Source organism: Chenopodium album, chromosome 11, assembly GCF_948465745.1.
Source record: "Chenopodium album chromosome 11, dcCheAlbu1.1, whole genome shotgun sequence".
Classification (NCBI taxonomy): Eukaryota; Viridiplantae; Streptophyta; class Magnoliopsida; order Caryophyllales; family Amaranthaceae; genus Chenopodium; species Chenopodium album.
In genome coordinates this window covers 55,541,353-55,565,029 of record NC_137844.1, presented here as the reverse complement: position 1 = coordinate 55,565,029, position 23,677 = coordinate 55,541,353, and the positions used below count along the sequence as shown (strand labels likewise).

The window sequence follows — 23,677 nt, the reverse complement described above, 5'->3', positions numbered from 1 at the left end:
TGACCACTTATAAAAGGAAAAATTAACTCTTTAAAATTGATCAAGTAACTCCTATAACACTGACCGAGTAATACATTTACATTGACCAAGTAACCCCTATAACACTGACAAAGTAACACCTTTAACTATGACTAAATAATTCCTATTACACTAACAAAGTAACCCCTATAATGATTGGTCACATGGTGTGACCAGCCACATATAAGACTTTGTGAAAGACGAATGTTAATGTGATAATAATAGACATATACCTACACGACCTAATCAAAATTTTTTTTTGGTCTAAAGAGAGCCACAAATATCGGCTCAGCCAAGTCCACTAATGGTGGGTTGGGCTTAGACAACCCGGCCCAAAACCAACTTCACCTGACACTCTTTGATTGCTTACTAATCAGATACTCCCTCAGTGCTAGGGATGACAAGATTAAGTGGATCGGATATCAGCTAATCCGCTCTATCCGCTTTAAATAAATGGACGAAAACCCGAATTTTATGGATGAGAAGCGGGTGATAGATTAGATCGGATGCGGATGATACTTGTTTTACCCGCTAACCATCCACCTACCCTTTAAACATATATTAAATTTTTAATCTAGGAATTCTAATAACATAATATGAAATGTGCAAGATAAAAAATTACTTGTTTTTTTTTGTTGCAAATTATTTGTTCAAACAATATGTTGTCATTGTTTCCTTTTTTATTAATAAAACAAAAAAAAATTTTGTATAAATAACGAAAAAAAGAGTTTATGTGAGTTTTTTTCACTTAAAATACTCATCCATAAATCATCCGCTCCACCCGTATTATCTGAGGACGATGGACGGACGAACATAGATGATGGATGAAGCGGATGATGAATGGATGTGGGTGGAGCGATTAAAATAAGGATGGATGCGGGTGAAGCTCCACCCGATCCATTGCTATCTCTACTCTGCTCAACAGTCGCCACGTGCACTTTCCTAAACGTATCGCGCCATTTGCTTTCTCTCCATTTAAAAATTTTTTCCTCCAAGAAAAAAAAAAATAATAAAAAAAAATCACAACACCACCATTGTGGCATTTTCTGTGCCCTAAAACCCTCCCTCCTTCCTCACTCTCTCTCGAATTTTCCAGAAACCCGCCATTTTCATCTCTTTCTCTCTCCTCAATGACGCCACATTCCTACTCTCTCGATTCCCAATCCAAATCCTCCGACCTCGCCGGAAAATTCTTCGCCGCCAATTCTCCGGCGGAAATCGCCGCCGCAATCACCGCCGTCGAATCGCACCTCTCCGTTCACTCTCCCGACCAAAACCGCCATTTCTTCTCCCTCGCTTTTCCTGCTTTCCTCTGCAAGTTCTTCGGCTTCGACGTTTCTTCGTCTTCTCCGCAAAAATCGCCTTCTACTGCAGCTGGTTGGATCGATACGGTGTCGTTTTCTAATGATTCTGAGCTCGCTGGTAAACTTTTTAGCCTTTTGTCGCCTAATGGAACCCTAATGAATTCAATTATGGCTGTTGATCGATTATCTCTTGTGAAATTTGTGTTTCCTGTTGAGAGGTTGCCTGAGTGGGTTAGGTTTTTGCTTTCCAGTGAGAAAGAATGTCGAATTCTATCTGATTTGGTTCCGTTGTTTAAAGGGAGGATTAAGGAGGATGAGATTAAAGGGAATTTTCAGGTTCATTTGAATGTTTTTGAGTACTTGATTTTTTGGTTTGCTTATTATCCCGTTTGTAGAGGTAAATGTGAAAGTTCTGGAACTGTTTCTATTAGAAATAGTAGGAAATCTAAGCTCGAGAATTGGGCTTCGTCGATTCCGGTGATTTCGAGTGGTAGTAAACGCACGCCAGAGCAGAAAACTGATTGTAATTTGTATTTGAAGCTTTTGTATGCCTATTTACGTGCTTTCGTGCCAATGAATGATTTGAATGCACATCAGCCTTATCGTAGTTCACTTCTTCATTACTCGCCGAGCTATGATGATTCTGTTGTTTTGAGAGCTGAGTTTTTCATTGAGACCTTGGTGCACTATTGGTTGGTGGATAGTGACTTCTCACCGTTGACTGTGAATGTGTGCAAATCGTTTGGTTTGTCGTTTCCGTTTCGCTCTGTGTTGGGTGAGACACCCCCTGCTTCAGGATTGGGAGAAGTGGTGAACTTGTTTGTGAAGTACTTGAATTTGAGCTCTGTGGTGGTCACTGATGGGTCTAAGCAAGCTGAGTACGGTGGAAGTCCAATGCACACGAAGTTGGGTTCCAGTGATCTAGTGAAAGCTAGGGAGGGTCCTTATGTTTTGTCTAGCTTGTCAACTGGTGGGTCTTGGAACTCCCACTTACAAAGGCCGTTGTATAGATTCATTTTAAGAACTTTTTTGTATTGTCCGATGGGGTCATCTATGAAAACTATTTCTGAGGTTTTTGCTGTCTGGATTAGTTATATTGAACCATGGAGGCTTAACAAGGAAGAATTTGCAGAGTTTAATGCAATGGAAGACGCCTCTAAGAAAAGGACAGACAAAGAATGTGGTGACTCCAACCAGCTGCAATATTCGAGTAATTGGCAAGGCTATGTGCTGTCTAATTATCTCTTCTACACGTCGTTGGTCATGCATTTTATTGGTTTTGCTCACAAATTTCTTCACACTGATGCTGAAGTGATTGTCCAGATGATATCAAGGGTATGTTTCATGCACATCTGTTGATTTTATTACTTTTGCTTCTCTATAAAGCTGAATGAAATTGTTTTGATTTGCTTATTTCATCTCTAGCATTATCATGAGATCAGTGATTCAAATTACAGCATTTAGTAAGTCGGTGTAATTGTGCTGGAATATTAATGCATTGAAGAGTGGAACTCCTAAAGTTAGAAAAGAATCTTGTTCCATGCCCCGTTTTTTAATTGTTGCTTTAAGATGCTCTGATTCTAAGGGAATTATAGATACATTTTACATAAGTGTAAATAGATATATGGGGGAGGAAGACATCTAGAGTTACCATCCACTCTTACTTTGTTAGACAGGGGTGGAAAAGTATGCTGTATTTGATGGGGCAAATTGGGAATTATCATGTTAAGTATGTTTGCGGCCTACCCATATTGCATCTATTTTCCACTAATTCTCTGCTTCCTATCACTGCTGAGCGATACTAATGAAAAAAACATCTACCCAAGTGATTGAAAACATCTTTGGTGGCAGTAGCTATTCCCATTGAATCTGTATTCATTTACAGTGGCTAAAGAAAAGTTAGTCTGTTGCAATCTTGCTATGTTGTTTAAATCTAAACCCACTGTATATGATATTATTTAAAATGAACTAATGGTGCTTCTCGTATAGAAAATCTTGTTTGCTTGGTTGCTGTGTCAATACTTATTGTTATATCTTTGCTTTCACGCCTGACAACAAGTCACTCATATTGATAATGCTGGATGGAATCTATTGGTTGAGAGGGTGTTTTTGTGTGTGTGTGTGTGTGTGGGTGGGTGGGTGGGTGGGGTGGGGTGGGGGGGGGGGGGGGGGCTTATGTTACAAATTCCAATGGGAGGATTTTTTAACATTTGTGACGCAATCGAGGATTAGCTATTTTTTAAGGTAGCACCTCTTCAGATTACCAAACCTGTCATACTTATATGCTTTAACCTGAAACCATGTTTGATCGCCTTGGAATTGTAATAGATGTGAGCTTGTGATTAGCGTATCTTATGACTAGATCCATTTTGGTGTTGTCTCATTCATTTTTGTTCATGGTTGTAACTTGTGATTCTTTGTTGAGATCTTTCTCCAATATTTGTAGCTTTTACTACATTTGTCATGTAAAAGTGGAGAAATGGAATTCTGTCAAGCTTCGCAGAAGAATTGCTAACGTTGAGAGTGGCAGGACTTGGGAGGGTTCAGGTCAGGGAATTATGTCAAACTCCTTGTAGTTTTAATAAGATGGCATAGATCACTATCTTAACGACTTTCCAGGCCTAATTAGCTGCATGTTGAATACCTGCTAAGCATGAATATCATGTGATGGCTTGTTTCATGTATGCTGTCTATGTCCAGCTAATGTAAATGTTTGTTATGTGCATGTTCTTTTAAATCAAACTTTTGAAGTGTTGAACACTTTAAAGCTGAAGTTTTAGTCAAAATCATATTTTTTTTTTTGCCTACTTTAGGTTTATTTTAGTTATCATAGTGGCCCATGCATCTATGCACTTATCTTGGCTGTTAAGATGGCATATCAAGGAATTTTTTTTTGATTACGAACACATATATTCGAGTTCTCATATGATCTTAGGCTGGTCTTATCTTATCTTATTTGGTCTGATTGTCTGATTAACCTAACTTTGACCTTAAGTGCACGATAACCTATAAGTAAAAAATATATCAAGTGGGGTCTTGTTAGATTCGTAATAATGTGTATTTTGTAATTTTCATAATTTTTTTATGACGAAATTAAAGATATTTAGCGATAAAAATTTGCACATAAAACGATAATCTGATTTGAACTTATTTTTTCTGAATTAAGTAAAAATAAGTTGAGCTAAACAAAGCTTGAGTCACCACTAAGAGGCACAACTACTCCGCTTCCCTTTCTTCATGTTTGTTCTTTGGTTTCGCTTTACTACTTCTCTTGCTTCTCCTTTTAAAACTTCCCCACCTTTGTAGAATACATGGACAGGGTGCTGATATTTCAAAAGATAAGGTGAAAATACTCTGTAAGGATTTACAAAAAGTGCACCTCGTATGTGTGTTACGCTTGCCTTTACCTTGGCATTGAAAACCTTTTGTGGTTTGGGGCACTCGTGCTTTTCTTAGTTTTCTAAGACATATTTCTGTGATGATTACATCTATCAGTATAGATGATGTAGGAGTTAGGGGTAATTTAAAACACCTTTGAAGGTTTTTGAACTTGTGTTTTCAGTCACATTGTTGTTTGGCCTGATCTTTTTGGTGAACTAACATTGCATGTGTAGGTAGATAGATGTTGTGTTGAATTAGGTGATTATGTCAAATTGTGAGGATGTTTAGCAATTTATAATGCTAAATGACTATTCAAGCTCATTTGCAGTGAAGGAGAAGGTGTAGTGACAAGAGTGGCTTTTATCATGGCTGTTTCTACTATGGCGTCTGTGGGGTGAAACTTTGCATTATTCCCCTATTTTCTCAACTTTTTGATATCTTTCGAAAGGAAATTGGTTAACAGTTGGCTGACTGCTGTAGGGGCACGTAGACCGTGATAGTACATATTGACTTGGGATGTGATGACAATCATCATGTAGATCATCATGTAGTGAAATATTTGTTGGAAGCTGAAATATTCTGCACTGTGATTGTCCTTTTGATAGTTGATGTGAATAATTAAGATGTGCAATCTTCTGAAAAGTGTGGGGTTTAGCTTTTATATGTAATTAATTTTCCAAATGCTTGGTTTGTCATCAGCAAATCTTTTAATGCTTGGGGATAGTAAAGTGGAACATGAGTTTTTATTGAATGTTATTTATGAAATTATGATCCATTAGTTACATTTTTATTTTATAAAGGCACCCGTTATAAAAAATAATTGCTTTGTTGCTACCCAAAATTATTTATGGAAATTTTGTCAAATAACACCTTTTAAAAAACCACCTTATATATATATATATATATATATATATATATATATATATATATATATATATATATATATATATATATATTTTTTTTTTTTTTGTGTGAGATAACACCTTAGGCCGGTTTCATGGAATTGACCTGATTTCCCGGCGTCGACCCTACGTGAGGGTTACATGCTCGCTCAGAATGAAACCCACCCTTTCTTTTTTCTTTCTCTCTCCTCAAAACCACTAAGAACACACCGCCTAGCCAACCCCAACTGTCGTCACAGCCCACCTTAAATAACCTATCCTCCATCACCGCCCACCTGAAAAAACCCCTCCCTTTCTTTTTTCCCATTTTCCCCATCTAATTAGACTTTCTCTCTCCTTTGTTCTTCCTAGCAACCCTCGAATTCTATCAATTGAAGGGGCAAACTCCATTGTTTTGCTCATGCTCAAATTGCTTCAAAGAACCTCAATTAACCTAATTTTGGGGTAGGTAAGTTGTTAAAGTTAATGAAATTGGTTGTTAATTTCGTCGGTTTTTCATTTACCTTAGTTTAGGGTTTTTATTTGGAGGTATGAAAAAGGGAAAAACCGCTACCAACCCTCTTATCTCTATTGGTTTGTTTTAGGGTGTTAAGGGTTTTTGTTAGGATGTTTGAGGTTGTTTATGAGGTGGTGGTTAGGGGTATTTATGGGATGCTTAGGGTTTTTTTGGGTTGTTTTCATGGTGGGTCTAGTGGTTTTGGAGGGTGATGGATGCTGTACGTGATGGGTTTAGAATGATTTGGATGGCCGATGATGGCGGCTAGGCGGTGGTGTCGGTGTCGGCGGTTAGGTTGGCTAGGCAGTGGTGTTGCGGCTGGGTTGGCTAGGTTGTGGTTTGGTGGCTTTGAGGAGAGAGAAAGTAATTGGAGGAAAAAGGGGGAAAAAAGAAAGGAAGGGTTTTGGCACGTGACCTTCACGTGAGGGTCAATGCCGGGAAACCGAGTCAATCTCCCTAAAACTGGCCTAAGGTGTGTTCTCGCAAAAAAATTCTGGTTTTAGGCGTGTTTTAACAAAAAATAATTTATAAGGTGGTTTTTCACAACAAAAGGGTTCTAAAAGGTGTTATTTGACAAATTTTCCTTCTTAAGAGGTTTATCGTGGGTATGATATATATCTTCTTTCTGCTTGACTATTTACTTACTTCCTCCTTCTGCTGTTTAAATGTTATGGGAAACTAGCATGCTGCTGATGTTTCTCATGATTTGGTAGCCTTAATGATTGTGTCCCACTTCCTCAACTCTCCCCCCACCCCCAATTTGTGACCCTGTTTGTAACCTTCTATTTTGTGGCTCCTACTTTTTGATAATATCAGTATTATTGAACAGCAATTGAATAAATATACTACTTACACAATTTGATTCTTATTAATTATGATAATTTGTATTGTCAGCAGAATTTGGCTGTCCATGTTTACTGACAACATCAACACTGGGTTCTAATTTGATGCTTAGGCTATGAAGGTGATTGTAACAGCTGCTTGATGAGTGTCTTAGTGATAGATTTTTGTGTTGATTATTATTGTAGCTATATATAGTATTGAAGCCTCATTTTGCTGTCTCTGCGAATGCTTTGTCTCTGCTTTTCTCAATTTCCCCTTTTGGACCCCAAATGCTTTTGAAAGGTAATAGGGATATAATGACTCGTGGGTATGGTTGGAGGTGAATAGCTGATTAAATGTCCTGTGACTTCATGTTTAGAGAGTATTGTAGCAATTCCTTTTCCTCTGGTTCACATGTCCTCTTCCAGTGAAAAAGGGTTAGAATATGTTTTTGTTCCGTGAACTTCTACTCTTGAAAGATTGCAGATATTATCAGCTAATTTAAATGTCATTCACTGTCTCGTCTAGTCATCCTGCCATAAGCTCATTTAGTTTTCTATTCTGGCGCTATAGTGTTGCCTAAACTATCTGGAAAGTTAATTGATGATTATCTGTCTCTGCATTCTTTTCAACAGGTGATAGACATATTATTATCTTCAAATGAGTTACTAGAGCTCATAAAGAATGTCGATGCAGTTTTTCACTCAAAAAGTGCTGGGTCTAGCAAATCAGCTCTTAGTAACCTTAACAAATTTATTCCACAGATTCGTGAGCAACTTCAGGTAAACTCACCTTAGTTTATTTAACCATTTTATGTTTCATTGGATACTTGAAAGTAACTGACGATGTATTTGATTTTTACAGTTTGCTTTATTAGTCAACTTTTTTTTCTTCTCCTTTTTCCTTCCTAACTTCCATGACCCATATATGTTTATATATATGAGCTCTGCGTTGATTTATAATTCTGTGATTGACACTATCTTTTTTAAAATATGCAGGATTGGGAGGATGGTTTAAGTGAGACTGAGGCTGATGGATCCTTCTTACATGAGAACTGGAACAAAGACCTTAGACTCTTTGATGATACTGAGGATGGTGGCTCTCAGCTGCTGCAGGTATCTCCATCTCTTCAGTGCCTTGCTCTCTGTGCTCTTCTTCACAAAAACATCTATAATAGTGAAAGTGGCTTAGTCCTGTTTGTTTCTATTACTAGGGTTTTCTTTTTAGTTTTGGCTGATTTTGCCATTTTGGCATCTGCTATAAGCCTATAATAATGCCTTCTGATTATATTTCAGCTGTTCATATTGCGGGCGGAGACTGAGCTTCAGGCTATCTCTGGTGATAATCTTGCAAACAATCTCCAGTGTTTGCAATCTTTGAAGTCAAAGTTACACTGTTTATTTGGTGACCATGCTGTGAAGCAGTCTCCAATGTCTCTGAGAACAAAACAGCAACAACAATCCCGTGATGAGTTATTCAAGCCTAGAAGGGTGGGTAATGTTTCAGTTGCCTATGATAACTACAAGGGTGATTGGTTGAAGCGGCCCATATCAGATGACGAGGTTGCTTGGCTTGCAAAGCTTCTGATCCATTTATCCATCTGGCTTAATCAAACTTTAGGGCTATATCAAGGAGGAATTGATGGTAGTTGTCCTTATGTGGAAGTACCAACTGACATAGTAAATGAATGGGGTATGTCTGATTTTCTTAAAGTGGTGATGTGTTCCATAGCATCTTGGTTTTTGGCTCTGCGCTTGACAATATCTAGGTTGATGATAAGATACGGACTGAGAGTGAATCTGAGGGTCTTTGCCTCTAAGAAGATTGTAACAGTGGTATTTGTGTTTGCACTGTTCAGCATGCTGAGGAGAGCTTTTAGGTCTATTTGGTAAAATGTGGTTTAGCAAGTGAAAGAGTAGATAATTTGGAAGAGTGTCTATGGCAAGATTTTGGGGATTTGAACTTTTCTCTGTTACTGTAAATACAACGTGAGCACAGGTAGATCTGGTGAATGATACTGGTTTTCTGTCAGTTACTTACCATGGAACTGGTTTCGGCTGATGTTCAAACAGAAATTTAGAGGACCAGAGTTTTTATTTTGGATTGTGAAGGCTTGAAGCTTTGGTCTTTTTTTTACAAAAAAAAAAAAGAAAAAAGTGCTGATATTTTTGGTTCTAGAAGTGGATTTGAAAGCAGGTCTTACATGAATGTTGAAATGTAGTTCATGAGGCAATTGAGGCCTGATTCTGGCGACCAAGGATAGTTAATGGATATCAGAAGGCCTGAGTTCCAGTTTATTTTATAAGGAAAAAAGATACGTAATTTTTGATTGCAAAGATGTGGAATTATACAAAGGTGGTTTTGTAACAAACCTTTTTTCAGTTTGTTTTTTCTTTTTTTGATTTTGGCAAAGTTGACATGTTCTGCTCCTCATAGATGAAAGATGTATTACAGCTAATGACCTTAATACATCTTAAGGCGTATATATGCTGTTAGTAATGATACCTTTTTTTTTTGACAATCATGTCTTGGTAATATCCTCTATCATGGTTTTCTGATGAAGTTTTGTCAATCATATTATGCCCTGAAAATCAGGCACTCAAGAAAATTTGAATCGGATATTATCAGCTTTTAATTTTTCTATATTGTTAGCTAGCTTGCTCCAGTCTCCAAGTTCATATCTTTCATACTACCTATGTTGCTTAATACTCGTAACATAGGAAAGGATGTCCACTAAAATCACCTTGATTAGTACATAATTTAGTACTCCCTCTTCTCATATTTACATGTCTATTTCTAATATTTATTACTCACATAATAAAGAGAAATAGGCATGTAAATAAGGGACAGAGGGAGTAGAATAGTATTATGTTTTGTATCAATTGCAAGTTTGCAACTACCAGCAATGTATATACGGCCTTTGAAGGCATCGCACTAATAACGTAATGTAGGGGAGGCTGAGGTACAAAATGTGATGATTTCAGGCACCAAGCTAATTCCGCGGCCCTCTTGGAATCACAGGAATAATCTTGATGCATAATTATGTCGGGTCCAAAAATGTACAAAAGCCAAATTTTTTCAAATTGGACTCTAATATTGCAGTTTTTGGGACTCGGAATTGAAAACTCATGAGATTGTGGGGGGATGTATCTCAACATCATATAATATTATTTGGAACCATATATGACTATTATATGGTCACAGTAAGGCGCGTGGCGACCTTGAGTCAATGAAAGACATACGTAAACACTTAGATTGACAGTTTATAGGCAAAGTGGACGGTTTCAACCACCTAATGGCCTCCTAATACTACTACATTCCATTGATTTGACTAATTTGATTTCTATACTGGAGAAACCTATGGCCTGGATTGGGTTGATAAATTTCTGAAAACAGATGAACAAGGACCACAGATATGTATTGTGGTGCAGAAGTTTAGTCTAATACAGGGCAGTGAAAACTATTGAGGCCGGCTTTAAGAATATGTGAAGCCTCTGTCAGCAAAAGATTAAACTTGAGTAAACTCACAAGTGGCACGCGTTAGTATCTAATATTTGGAATTGAATCAGATCTGTATAACTAAAGGTTGCAAGACCAAATGTATAGGGACATAGGCTAAACAATGTTAAGTGTTTCTATATTTTCATTCCACAGAGAATAGTTTACAGGCACACTGTTTACACTTTACTGTAATACTGTACAGTAATAATTACTTTGTATTAAGTACAACATCAATGGTTTTGAGAAGAAAAAAAAAAATCTTTTTCGTGTATCACCTAATATCAACTATTTCCTATTATGTGCATCGTGTGGAAGGTATTGAATTGTGTTGCTTCAATATATTACATGCAAAAGTGTTTAAATTGGTGTATACTGAAAGGTGAACTTCAGTGTGAGGAAATGAATGAAGAAATATCGCTATCCTGTGATGACTGATGTATGTAGTTAAAGCATTGAAATATTAACCTTCATCATGTGTCGTATTTCATATACTATGATACAGTATAATCTTGATCAAAGGACTTGCTTGTCTTGCCATCTCTTGGTTCTTGATTCCGTACCTCAGATGGAAAAGCACATATCTATCTGTTCAGTCTTCCTGCAAGAATCATCATAGAACTTTAATCTATGGCGAATAAAAGAAGACAATAGGTCCACTGGAGTTTAAAATCGTGTTGATAAGTCACAGGCAACTACAGATAGCAGGATCAGTCTGATACCTTAATAATCGAATGAATGGATTCCCTTTCTCTGAATGTGCAGTTTCGATCGTGCTAGAAGCAGGATGCTATTGTGGCATCAAGATAAGCAGCAAAGTTGAAACATTTGTAATCTTTCTGTCCATTTCTCTCAGAGAGTTTCCAGTAGTCATCACTTAGGAACAAATTCTTTGCTCAATAACAGCTAATGTTTCTTGGCCTAATTATATCAGCATGGCATAACTCTTCAGCTAATCAGGAATTTGAATCTGGCTTAGTCTGCTATGCCATATTGAATGCAAGATCATGTGGAACAAATCATACTTTATTGGCCTAGAATTCCAAAAGAAATGTCTCTGAAGCATTTTCAGGTTCTGAAGCATTTTTAAATATCGTTTTAGTGGGATAGCCTCGAGAATTTCTTTCAACTTGGGAATGTCCTCCTCAGCCACTGTCACAGAAAATGCACTCCAATCAAGCACATCATCAAATGGAGGAACAAAATTGTCTGCAATAATCACGGGGACACATTCATAGTATATAGCCTCGACTATCCTTGGGCTGTTGACTTCATAACCCATTGGACAAAGGCAGAACTTGCTAGATTTCATGTGCTGAATGTATGACATCTGCTTAGACACCCTATGAGGCAAAGGTCCATAGATCCGCATAGACTCATCTTTGTTATGCCAATGCTGGAGAAGCAAAGGACGGACTCTTCCATGCATATTTCCAGCGAAGAAAGCCAGAATTGGGCGTTGTGATACTCTCATCCCACCACCAATGTTCCGAAGAGGTCTCCTGGGTACTCTTATGGTGGTTTCTGGTAGGGATACATCTTTATCAGCCTTAAATATTCCTTCAGATAAATCAGCATTACAAACAGCTTTTATGGAATTCTCCACTAACTCTTTGTGTGCCTTTAATGTGTAAGGGCCCTATATATACAACATCAATTATATGTTAATGGAGCAGAATAAAAGATAAATAAGGTGAGAAAACAAAACTGAGGCAGTCTAGGTAAAAAAAAGAGTGATTCTGCTGATGACAAGAACTCTAGTTACTTAGTAAAGGGCATAGATATGTACCCAGTCATGACAAGCCACTAAAAAGTGATCTGCACCACGAGTGCGGTTCCAAAAAGGATACTTCGCAGCAAGCAAGTTCACATAGTCTCTGATGAAAAGAGAGAGGGGAGCCAGATTATGTGATCCTTGTACATAAAGCGCTTGCTGGAGCTGACGAGCACTATATGGCAGATAGAATAAATGAGCCATCTCAGGGTTTCTGGTGACAAATTGCCTGTTTCCTTCTAATAGCTTCATAAACCATCCCTCAGAGGCATAAATTCCGCTAAGATGTGGTTCGTGAAATATGGGTGGACTTCCATCAGGATAAACATATACTTTAAGTATCAGCTCCATTAGATCATAACTCCTACAGTTGAAAGTGAAAACATTAATCAGAATGAATGATGTTACAGTAGGCTTAATTGATATTCTTCTCTAATTCATTTATTCCTAACATGACATAAGATTACCAAGGCTGCTAGATGCTTAGATGAATGCAGTTCTTTCACTAAAGTGCTTAATACTAACAGTCTAATACCATGGTTTTCGTCACCTCTAAGCAAAAGAATAGCAAAACTGGAGAACTATAATTCAACCGGCTAACAGGAAATTAGAGGCATCATATGTATTACACTATTACATATATGATTTAAGAAAGCTTAACCTAATGTCAGGCCTAAATTTTGCATAGAATCCACATAAAATGCAAGTCACTTTCACTTTTAAGAACTTAACATCTTTAGTTCCTGATGTGATTGAGAAATGATCAATAATGCCATGAGTATCCCTCATGTAACTCTGATCAGTAATCACTCTAGTGTAAAGATTTCATATTTCTAAGGAAACTAATATAAACTTGGAAAAGTAGTAGAGAACATACCTTTTAAAATTAGAGACATTCCTAAAGATGGGGGCATATAGATCAGAATCATTGCCAATAAAAGTGGCATTCTTCAACTCCTTTTTAGCATACAAAAGTGCTTCCTTAGGTGATAAAGACCATACATATCTCTATACCAAAGGTAACAAAAATACAAAGTCAAGTCATGTTAATTCACAGTATTGTTTGTATGAAAACTTCAGAAAGATATCAGAAAAACGAATATACCTGCAAGGGTGTTGGTGGAGATCGAGGAGGTGGAGGAGGGGAAGCCGGGATTTGGAATTCTTCTTCTCGCTTTCTCTTCCTCCTCCTCCTTCTCTCTACACTATGTACTCTCTTATTTAGTACACTCGACGAATTCAATGAAACAGGTACAGTAATTTGGTGTAATGGCCAGTGTTTTCCATGTCTCAAGCTTAAATGCAGAGAATTACTGAAATCTTTAGCACTTGTAATTCTGATCATGGGAGAGTGAAGCCATGTAGAAATTGGAAATGGAAGAAGACTAATTTGTAGAACAATTCCAACTGTTGTTACAATGGTTAATACGAGAAACAATTTTCTCCAATCAATTTTGTACACCAATAATACAATTAGACGTTTTAGTAATTTGTTCATCTCATCTCCAATTGTTTCACCTCTTAGAACCCGAAACTCCCCTGCCATTATATAAAAATGCAAACGATTAAAATGGAAAGTAAACATTCGTACAAGTAACTTTGTTCACGAGACTAAACAATCTACACACGTACATATGAAACTCTTAGCTTTTAGCTTCTAAAGCACTTGATGTTGTGTCTGTTCGGAATTAATTGTCACGTTGATGTTACTTGAGCTTACGTGGCAACAAAAACCCCTATCATACTTTATTCAAATAGTCACCATACAAGGTCAAATGTCAATAATGAAGTGTTAAATTGCCGATCAAACTAAATCCTTTTTCTTCCCAACTAACCCACTGGAAGCATTTAACCTACACTCAACTAATGAAAAAGTTTTCTCCATTAATTCAAAATTGGAAAGACATCTTAAATAATCATATCAATCAATATACAAAATTGGGTATCTTTAATTTGAAAAAAAAAATACAAAGAACTTAGCTTTATGCAGAAATTTGAATTCAAACCTCTTAGGAAAAAAAACCCAGAATTTATTAATTTTTCATACTACTAAAATAGAAACAAATCCAGAATTCTCGACTTAATAATTCCAGAAAATTGGAGATTATATATTAAAAATACACCTTTTAGGAAATTAATAAACATAAATTTAATAAATCACCAAACATAAATATAAATCGATTAAAATGAAAACTTACAGAAGAAGAAAAAGGTAATTCAGAACAGAGTAAACATCCAACAGACGAACAACAGAGAAGCTGAAAAAGGTAAATTAAATAGAAGAAAACTCGAAAAATAAAAAGAAAAAAGAAAGGACGAAATTATGAGGAAAATCGTCTTCCAAAAAATGATGAAAGAAGAAAAGAAATTGAGAAAGTCAATTGAGGAGGGAAAGAAAGCAAGAATCCGCGGTTAACGGCTTTCCTTTTAATAGTTGGACCTTAAACGATAATTATTTTAAATATTTGAACAACCTATTTATTAACTTGTCTTTTCTCCTGGATTAGCTATTAGACAGCTAAAGGTTGTTATTCTTAATTTTTTTTGACAGCTTGATAAAGATTTATTGACAAAATTATACTCTTATTTGTCTGGTCTAACATTCCTCGGACTATATCTTTCTTTAAGACATGTAATACAGTAATAACTAAGTGCATATTATAATTATACACTGTATCATTAATACATTGATAAAAAAACTAAATATAAGATATGAACCCGTGTTTCATTCCATTAGAAAAACCATGACACATTTTCTCCATTTTGTTATCATTCCTAATTGTTTGAGTGTAACAATATCCTATTTTCAATACTATAAGATACTCAAATTTTAATATCCAATCACATAATTATATTAATATTAAAAATATAGAAAAATATATTATTATGATATATATTCCACACAAATCTTATAAATTATTTCGAAAAATAATATTTTCCTACATTCCTAGTTGCAAAGTACATAAAATCGAGTGTAAAATATTTCATATATTATGTACTTGTGTTAAAGATTCGATCTTGTAGTTTGTATTAGACATTGTACATAGCAACATGCTTGTTGATTTAATGGTCAAATTATAATTAGATTGAACCCTAACATACTAACATTACAATGAGGTATCAGACTAAATAACTATAAATTACATAATTGTTGTTTTAGCAAATTTGGAACATTGTAACAATTATCAAATGCACATGCATTATCACATGGTTAGTTTTTTTTTTTTTTTTTTTTTTGACGAAATTATCACATGGTTAGTTTAAGAAGCCAGAGTACCAAATTGTGCCCATATTCAGTTTGCAATTGAACATAATTTAAACTGGATTTATTTTCTACAAAAGTTGGCCAACAACACCAAATTTGGTAATTGTTTGTCTAGATTTAACCGATATAAAAGATTTGCTGTATGGCTGGAATATATGCCCTAGCTTCATCATTATTATAGACCTTTTTAATTTTGAAGTGTGCTAATAATTTACTTTGGAATTATATATAGAAGGTGATTATAAAAATATAATGGTTGCTTGCTAATTAAGGGATTAGTTATTTGTAGAAGTCGGTGGAAAATTTTGTTCAAATCAAACCATATATAAAAAGGGAGTTGGCAATAAATTATAAATTATAGATTTTGGGTGTATCTTAAAGTAAGAGCCTGTTCTCATTGACTGAAACGAGTTGAAGTGAACTGAACTGAACTGAACTGAACTGAACTTATTAGAGCTGAACAGAACTGAACTGAACTGAAATGAATATTTTATGAGAGAAGGAAATTAGGAGCTGAACTAAACTGAACTGAATTGAGCTGAACTGAATTGAAAATAATCTGTTGAGAACAGGGCCTAAGTTTGATTGTCACCATTTTAGTGGCTTCCATACTTATTTATTGACATTTGATAGTCATAAATAAAAAAAATGTTCCCTCATAGTTTGTGATATACAAAATATATATTTTTTTGGCTGTAAAGAGAGTCATAAAAGATAAATAATATAGACAAGATTTGATAACTTATGAACTACCTATCAAAAAAAAAAAAAAAAAAAAAAAAAAAAAAAACTAATGAACTAAGGTGGCATTATAACCAATGAACTAAGTTAAACTACCTTATTAGATCATAACCTTTCACAGGTCAATCCACTTGAGTTTGATTGTTTGTGGGCTAGACATTTTGAGAGCAGGGAGGAAGGTTAAGGGAAATTTCTACCTTTAAAGTATCCCTAATGAAAATTGAACCCCCAAACTAGACTCAATCTATTTTACCACTAGCCCAAACTTTGTTTAATATCCACTGCTTGATACGAGTATTTCATAGCACAATCCATATATAAACATACCCCTAAAATATTAAGTATCAAATATTCGTGAGCAATGTTTAGGGCGAACTTAAAGAAACTAAAAATTATTTCAAAAAGATAAACCATAAATACAAAGCCCCCTCTGTGCTATAATTATGATAAATAAGGTAAAAAAAAAACCTCTCCATACACCAACTATTTTCTTACAATAGATTAAAATAAATGGTAAAAAGTTTAGATTAAAAGTCAAAACATCTATCTATCTATTAACTTATATTAAAAGCGAATAACCAGTGACACTTGCCATTACCCGGTGAAAAATTTTCTCGCCATTTTCGCTTTTTTTTTTTTTTTCCTTACCTTATGATATTTTCTTCCCAGTTTAACAATCATATTCTATATATACCTAAATGAAATATTTTTGCATATCTTTTATTTATAACTTTATACGGAGTATTTTATAATATTATTGTCAAAAATATTTAAGAACCGTGTATGGGATTTTAATCTAGTGTTAACTAATAGAGGTACTATTTGGTTCGATACTCTTAAGTCAACTGGTAACGATGAAGATGCAGGTAAGAATATGAGAGGATGAGGCCACATTCAGGACGGCCCAACATTTATCAATGGGCTCGATCTAGTTCAATCTGGCCTCACCTGAAGTCTGGAACTACTTAAAGCGACGTCGTTGGGGTAAGAAACTACTTGTAGAACAAGAAAGTAGTTGACACGTAGAGTTAAACAGAATCAACCAATCACATTTTGCCATGTCGTCAACACCACTTCCGTCTCTCACTTCCAGCGTGCCACTACTGAAAGTCCCAAAACACCCCTAAATCAGCTGATAAATTAGTGAAATTACCCTTTCATAAAGGGGTAAAACCGTAATACTCAGCTTTAATCGATGATCTAATTTTCTTTTTATAATTTTTTTATTACTCATTAGAAAAAAAAAAACAACAAATACCAGTAAATGAAAAACAGCACTAATAAGAAAACTTTCGATTTTCTACCGATCTGATCACCGAAAATTAAACAAAATCATTACAAATAATTTCGATTATCTGCAAAACTCAAAATTCGATGTATTCCTCTTGATAATTTTCGATCATCAGACGATTTTTTGATATAATTTTTCGTATAATTTACGAAATTTTGTAGAGTAATTTCAGTTGGATTCCGCAATGGCTGCTCCATTTTTCAACACTCCTTTCCAACCTTACGTCTACCAGGTAATATTCTCTCATACTGTTTTTATTTTGATTTTATTTTTTAGTTTTGTTGATTTGATTTTTTGCTAGTTAGGGTTTTGGTTTAGGGAAAATCAAAAGCCTAATTTACTGCATTTGATATATATGGACGAAATTCTTGCTTAATTCTGTTGAATTTATGTGCAATTAAACTTTATATTGTCAAATTTACAGTAATGTGTAGCTCAACTATTCTGTGTATATCATTGAATGCGGAATTTTTAAATTATGGAAAATGTGTATATCATTGAATGCAGAATTTTCAAATTATGGAAAATGTTAAGTTTGTATAGTATTTGAGGACTGCTGCAATTGTTTGATGCAATGCGCCACGCCCGAAAATGGTGTGTTTAATTGATTGAAGTTTAGGAGATTGAATATGAACTACCAATGACTTTGATGATTGATATTTACTTAGTTGCAGTTTCCATTTTTTTGTGGTTTCGTTCGGTTGAATGTAGTAGTGTTCTCGTGAATTTTGTCTTTACATTCTTAGCTAGGATTGTAATGAGGCTTTATATGTGCTGTTGTTTTGTATGGTTCGTAGTTTAACAAAATGCTACATCGTACAGAGTCCGCAAGATGCTGTCACACCTTTTCAGATTCTGGGTGGAGAAGCTCAGATAGTTCAGGTATCACCAACTATCCATTGAATCTAGCATCCTCTACTTCTAAGTTCTGTCAGTTTAGTACATAAGGCTAATTATGAATCTTTGTAATGGTTTGTTTATGATCAGATTATGCTGAAGCCACAGGAGAAGGTTATTGCTCGGCCAGGTATGCCTCTGCTATTTGTTGTGATTGCCTGCCTAAGTTTGGAAAGTCGAGAACTTTTAGTTTTAACATTTACGTTCTTTCCTTGTAATTTGGTAATAACCTTGATGGGGTTGTTGGGGTCTCTTTATGGTGTTCCGACAATGACAATACAGAGTTTTTGCATACCTATTTGTAAAATATGCTATAATTCCTGCCTGATCTTTTTGGCAACACATGATGGTTTCTGGTTTTGGTACACTGTCAGTAGAAGGTTATTGGAGAACAGATGCTGATGTTGTTTAGGTGTTAACCAATTTTTTCAAATTAAATTATTTTTGTGTATGCTCGCAGTTTTCACATGAGCATTGTATACTAGCATCTTTTCTTAATATGATTTTTCTGATATGTACGTGTTTATTTTCTAATATAGTACCATCTCTAGCTCACAAATTGTGCACTCCTTCACATGTTTTATTGCTTTATTCATTGACCCGGAGCTTGCTATTATTCTTTTATATCTTTTCTGCTGTAAGTTGTCTGGGAAAATAATTTTTGTAGTTTGCAGGATCTATGTGTTATACATCTGGATCCGTTCAAATGGATAATGTTTACATCACCGAACAAGAGGTGGGAGTGTGGCAGTGGATATTTGGGAAGACTGTGACCAGCATTGTTCTTCATAATTCCGGTTCAAGTGATGGATTTGTTGGAATTGCTGCTCCATCACTTGCAAGAATCCTTCCGGTTGGTCCGCCAAATCATGCTTCTTTCTTTATATTGGCAAATTCACAGCAGTTTACCTAACTATAGGTTTTTACTCTGTTTTGTACTGCAGATTGATTTGGCTATGTTTGGTGGAGAACTTCGATGCCAGGTAGATCTTATATTTCCATTCCAGTTTTGGCATTTTGTCTGTGACATGGTCACATTTAGTAACATTATTGTCCATTGTGTCACAAAATTGTTCTAATCCCCATGTTCAATTCATATTATTTGTAGCCAGATGCGTTTTTGTGCTCAGTAAATGATGTCAAGGTTACTAATGTAACTACTGATCCTAGGGCACGTAACGCTGTTGTTGGTGCAGAGGTTAGTTAGTTTTCAACTTGTGTCTCTTTGTTTCAGCTGCTCCCTATACTAGTTCTGTAGTAAATTCATGCACTGATAAAATGATCATGATTTTGCTTCTGAAGGTTTTTTTGCGGCAGAAGTTGTCCGGGCAAGGACTTGCATTCATTATTGGCAGTGGATCAGGTGTGCGTGTGTTTTTTATTTTACTTTGTGATTTTAGCAAATGCTATACAATGTTATATACATACATGTCCACAGCTATGGATATATATCAGATATGGACAGATAATTAGATATAGATATAGATAGATTGGTAGTAAGATATAAAGGTCTATAAAATGCAGCTGGATGCTTTTAATAGTCCAAGGATACTGCTGGTCATTAGTTAGGTTGTCCTTTTTCAAAACTTTTGCCTTAAGGGTTAGATATTTACATAACTCCTGTGCATCATGTGGTTTTCTGCTATTATATACTTCTATCAATTCAAGAGTTACAAACTATAAATCCTATAGTATTCAGAGTAATTGATAGTAGGGCTAGTAAGTAGAACTTATTGATGCCTTAGAACTGTACACGTGATTTCAAGACTTTATTTACTCATTCATAGTGTTGTCTTCTGTCTTAACCTTTTTTTCAGTAGGATCTTTCAATATTGAGTTTTTATACAATTTGGTCCATGCCAGTTAGACAACTTTTTAGGATACCTTGTCTCTTCTGGGGTCCAATATATACACAATTATTTCCTTGAAAACAATTTAATGTGTCAAATAGATCATTTTAGATGCATGCAGTGTATCCAGATTTGGCTTATTGTGACTTAGTTTTTTAAGTATAAGTTCTGCAGAGCGAGTCTGTAATTTTCTTTTGGATAAAAATGTGTGATGTACAAATGGCTTTTAAATTGTCTGTGCTTTTTTGAATGGTGAAATATTGCTTGGCTGCTGCATTTCAGACCAAAGGTCAATTGGAAACTCCCCCCTTCCCTGTTTTCCAATCAATGGAGCCTCTTTAGATGCATTTGGGTGATATTTGATGGTCTTATATAGGAGGGGTAGCCACATTTTGTCTTCATGTGAGACTTACAGTGTGTTTGGATAACATTAGAGGAAGGAAAAGAAGGGGAGGGAGGAGAAGAGGAGGGGAGGGAAAGGGAGGGGAGAGAAGAATGGTGAGTTTTCCTTCCAAATCTCTTCATTGTTGGAGGGATCATTTTCCTACAAGTTAATCCCTCCATTTCTCTCCCCTCCAATACCCTTACTTCCTCATTTGTTATCCAAATGAAAGATATCACATTTCTCCATTTCCCTCCCCTTCTTTTCCTTCAATTTCCTTCTATCCAAACACACCGTTAGAGAAAAGGTATAGAGCTACCAATTGTTCATTGAAACTCTGGGCTAATAGTTAACATATGATGTGAAGTATATTGTGTAAATCCACCCAGTGGCTGATCAATAGTTCAAGACTTCAAATTGGGTAATGGTCAGTTTTTTGGATATATAGATTGTATTCTTTTTATTTTGTATCAAAATATTATTTGGAGATTGATTGAGAGTGATGAGGTTTGTGGAGATTGAGGAAAATATGGCATTAGATAGGATGGAATAGAGGGAGAAAATCTATGCCAAGGACATGTCATGACTTTTAATTAATGATTTTTTTTTTTTTTTTATTTTTTAATTAAATTTACTTAAACTCATTGTGTTTTGCAAACTCTATTTATTTCTTATGTTAAGATTTTCTCACTCTTTTTCTCTTTTACTCACTTATTTTTCCTCTGTTTTATTTCCTCTTATGCCTCTTTCATTAAACTTTTTTAAACTATATATTTTTTTCTGAAGAATCAAAAACTAAGTGAGAGGTTTTGTGAAATCTTCGGTTTTGGACGAGATCTAGAACTACTCTCAACGGTTTCTTGAATACTTAACATGGCAGATTACATTAATTCCCTTTTTTTGTCACTACGGTTTTTTCTTGTTTTTGACTTTTAGTCCCCTTTCATTTATCACTTTCCTTTCTTTGTTTCATTTTTTGCGGACTGTTCCTTATGACGATTCACCCCAAATCATTTTGGGACTAAGGCTTTGTTGTTGAATGGTCTTCAAATATTTTTATCAGCTAGAATTTTTGTAATTTGTAGTACAATTATCTATGTATTCTTGTTGTAATATAGGTCTGTTTTTCCTATTCCGTGAGTGATTTATGTCAATTTGGTAAGTGTTGTTACAAAATTATCATGAAGGTCATGTTTGTTGTATGCAGCTCTCTCTCTCTCTCTCTCTCTCTCTCTTATTAACAATTAGCTTCTTGGTATTTTTTTGTGAGTGATTCCCATCATGCTACTGTTTTTGTCTTTAAACATTCATGTCTAGTCCTTTCCCCAAATTCTTTTACACGGATTTTCTTGAAACTGCTTTATGAGCCAGCCCTTTAACAAAAGAAGAAAGTTGTTCGACTATTGACAAACAGACTTTACTATCTTGTCTAAAGACAAGATGACATGCACATTATTCATGCTATCTTCACATGACCTTGCAGTTTCACTTAATGCCTTTGGTCTAATATATGTTGCAACTACCTACTACCTTGGAACACTGTCTCACAATTCTCTTTTCTACAGTTGTGCAGAAAAACCTGGAGGTGGGGGAAGTACTTGCAGTTGATGCATCTTGCATCGCTGCCGTAACAACCACTGTCAATGTTGAGGTTAAATATAATGGTCCTATGAGGAGGGGTGTCTTTGGGGTAAGTTGCTACAATGTTTGCAGGATTTGGTCTGGATATCTGGAACCTGTATTGTGTGTTTTGTACCTTGTCCCTGTTTTAGAATAAAATCGCTCTTTTATGTTATTATTTTCCTTTCTGTTGTGAGCTCTATTATCCTTATGTTTTTTTTGGAAAGGCATCCTTTTACTCTTTTAGTTTTCATCATTAGTAGGTTGGCTCCTTTGTATCTCTTGTCAGCACATATTTCTTGTATTTTTTTGGCTGATTAAATGGCTGCATTTATTTGTGACTCGATGAGTTGACTGTATGAGTGGTTGGAAGGCCTGGAACGTAATATCAAGAATACTTGCTAGTAGCTTGCCCATGCTTAACTTGTCTAAATATGCAACCATGTGCTGTGATTGGTGGTAAATAAGTATGAAAATTAGCTTATGAGTGGCTGTTGTAACATTGTAGGCAGACAACCTTGTAACTGCTGTACTAACAGGCCCAGGGATTGTTTTTATCCAGAGCTTGCCCTTTCAAAGACTTTCTCAGCGTGTTGCAAGGTAATCGTCTTTCGCTTTCAGATGAGATATATCAGAAAATTGAACTGACCGTCTGTTTCTTAAGAGAATCAATATTTATGTATGGCAGGGCGGTGACAGCACCAAATGTGAGAGAAAACCCCAAGTTCTTCATCCAGTTGGCCATTTTCTTCTTTCTGGCGTATGTTGTGATTGTATCATCATTGTTATTGACTGATGTATAACATTAGGCAAGGTTCTCTTCTTCCTGCCGAGTGATCGCTCCCTCTTCCTGATGTCTCCTTAGTTATACATGATTAAATGGCCAGAATTAGGATAATAGATAAGATGTTATAGATAAAAAATTTCAGTTACTGACCCTGCAATCTCTCTGTAACATGGAGTATGAGAGTTGTAGCCAGTTTCCTCTAATTCAGGGAACAGTGAGATTACAATGTTTGAAATCTAGTGCACAGTAATACTCATTTTATCGAGCAATTGGAGGTTTTTTTTTTTTTTTTTTTTTTTTTTTTTTTTTTTTTTGATAATTCTTAGATTTGGTATGTCAAGAATAATTTGTTGATAGTATGGAGTAAGTTTTTTTTTTTATTTTTTTATTTTTTATCAGATGGCAGTCGTTTTAGGTGTTACATTGTCCTAGTTTCTACCATGTTATTCTCTTCACAATCCTCTCTTCATTCAACTTTTTTTTTTTTTTATTTTTTTTTAGGGAACTCTTCATTCAACTTTTTTTTTTTTTTTTTTTTTTTTTTTTTTTTTTGAGGGAACTCTTCATTCAACTTCTTTCACCTATGAATGTTTAATTGCCACCAATGAATATTTATTCCCGACTAATAGACAACAGTGTAGATGGTATG

The 23,677-nt window shown here is 35.3% G+C and overlaps 3 protein-coding genes across 3 annotated transcripts; 2 read left to right on the top strand and 1 right to left on the bottom strand.

The window, feature by feature from the left end:
* Positions 1-1,139: 1,139 nt before the first annotated feature.
* Positions 1,140-9,467, top strand: LOC145569304 (uncharacterized). Its single transcript, XM_081628663.1, has 4 exons — positions 1,140-2,657; positions 7,559-7,705; positions 7,922-8,038; positions 8,219-9,467. The coding sequence occupies exons 1-4, from the start codon at positions 1,149-1,151 to the stop codon at positions 8,813-8,815; spliced, it is 2,370 nt and encodes a 789-aa protein (XP_081484789.1). The 5' UTR covers positions 1,140-1,148; the 3' UTR covers positions 8,816-9,467.
* A 1,072-nt stretch (positions 9,468-10,539) lies between these two features.
* On the bottom strand, positions 10,540-13,728 carry LOC145569303 (putative glycosyltransferase At5g03795). Its single transcript, XM_081628662.1, has 5 exons — positions 13,301-13,728; positions 13,073-13,203; positions 12,211-12,559; positions 11,144-12,060; positions 10,540-11,022 (listed from the first exon to the last, which is right to left on the bottom strand). Exons 1-4 carry the CDS (start codon positions 13,691-13,693, stop codon positions 11,374-11,376), a joined length of 1,560 nt encoding a protein of 519 aa, XP_081484788.1. The 5' UTR covers positions 13,694-13,728; the 3' UTR covers positions 10,540-11,022; positions 11,144-11,373.
* A 3,724-nt stretch (positions 13,729-17,452) lies between these two features.
* Positions 17,453-23,263, top strand: LOC145569302 (uncharacterized). Its single transcript, XM_081628660.1, has 10 exons — positions 17,453-17,724; positions 18,315-18,374; positions 18,480-18,519; positions 19,064-19,242; positions 19,334-19,372; positions 19,498-19,587; positions 19,692-19,752; positions 22,187-22,311; positions 22,750-22,841; positions 22,930-23,263. Exons 1-10 carry the CDS (start codon positions 17,677-17,679, stop codon positions 23,042-23,044), a joined length of 849 nt encoding a protein of 282 aa, XP_081484786.1. The 5' UTR covers positions 17,453-17,676; the 3' UTR covers positions 23,045-23,263.
* The last annotated feature ends 414 nt before the right edge of the window (positions 23,264-23,677 follow it).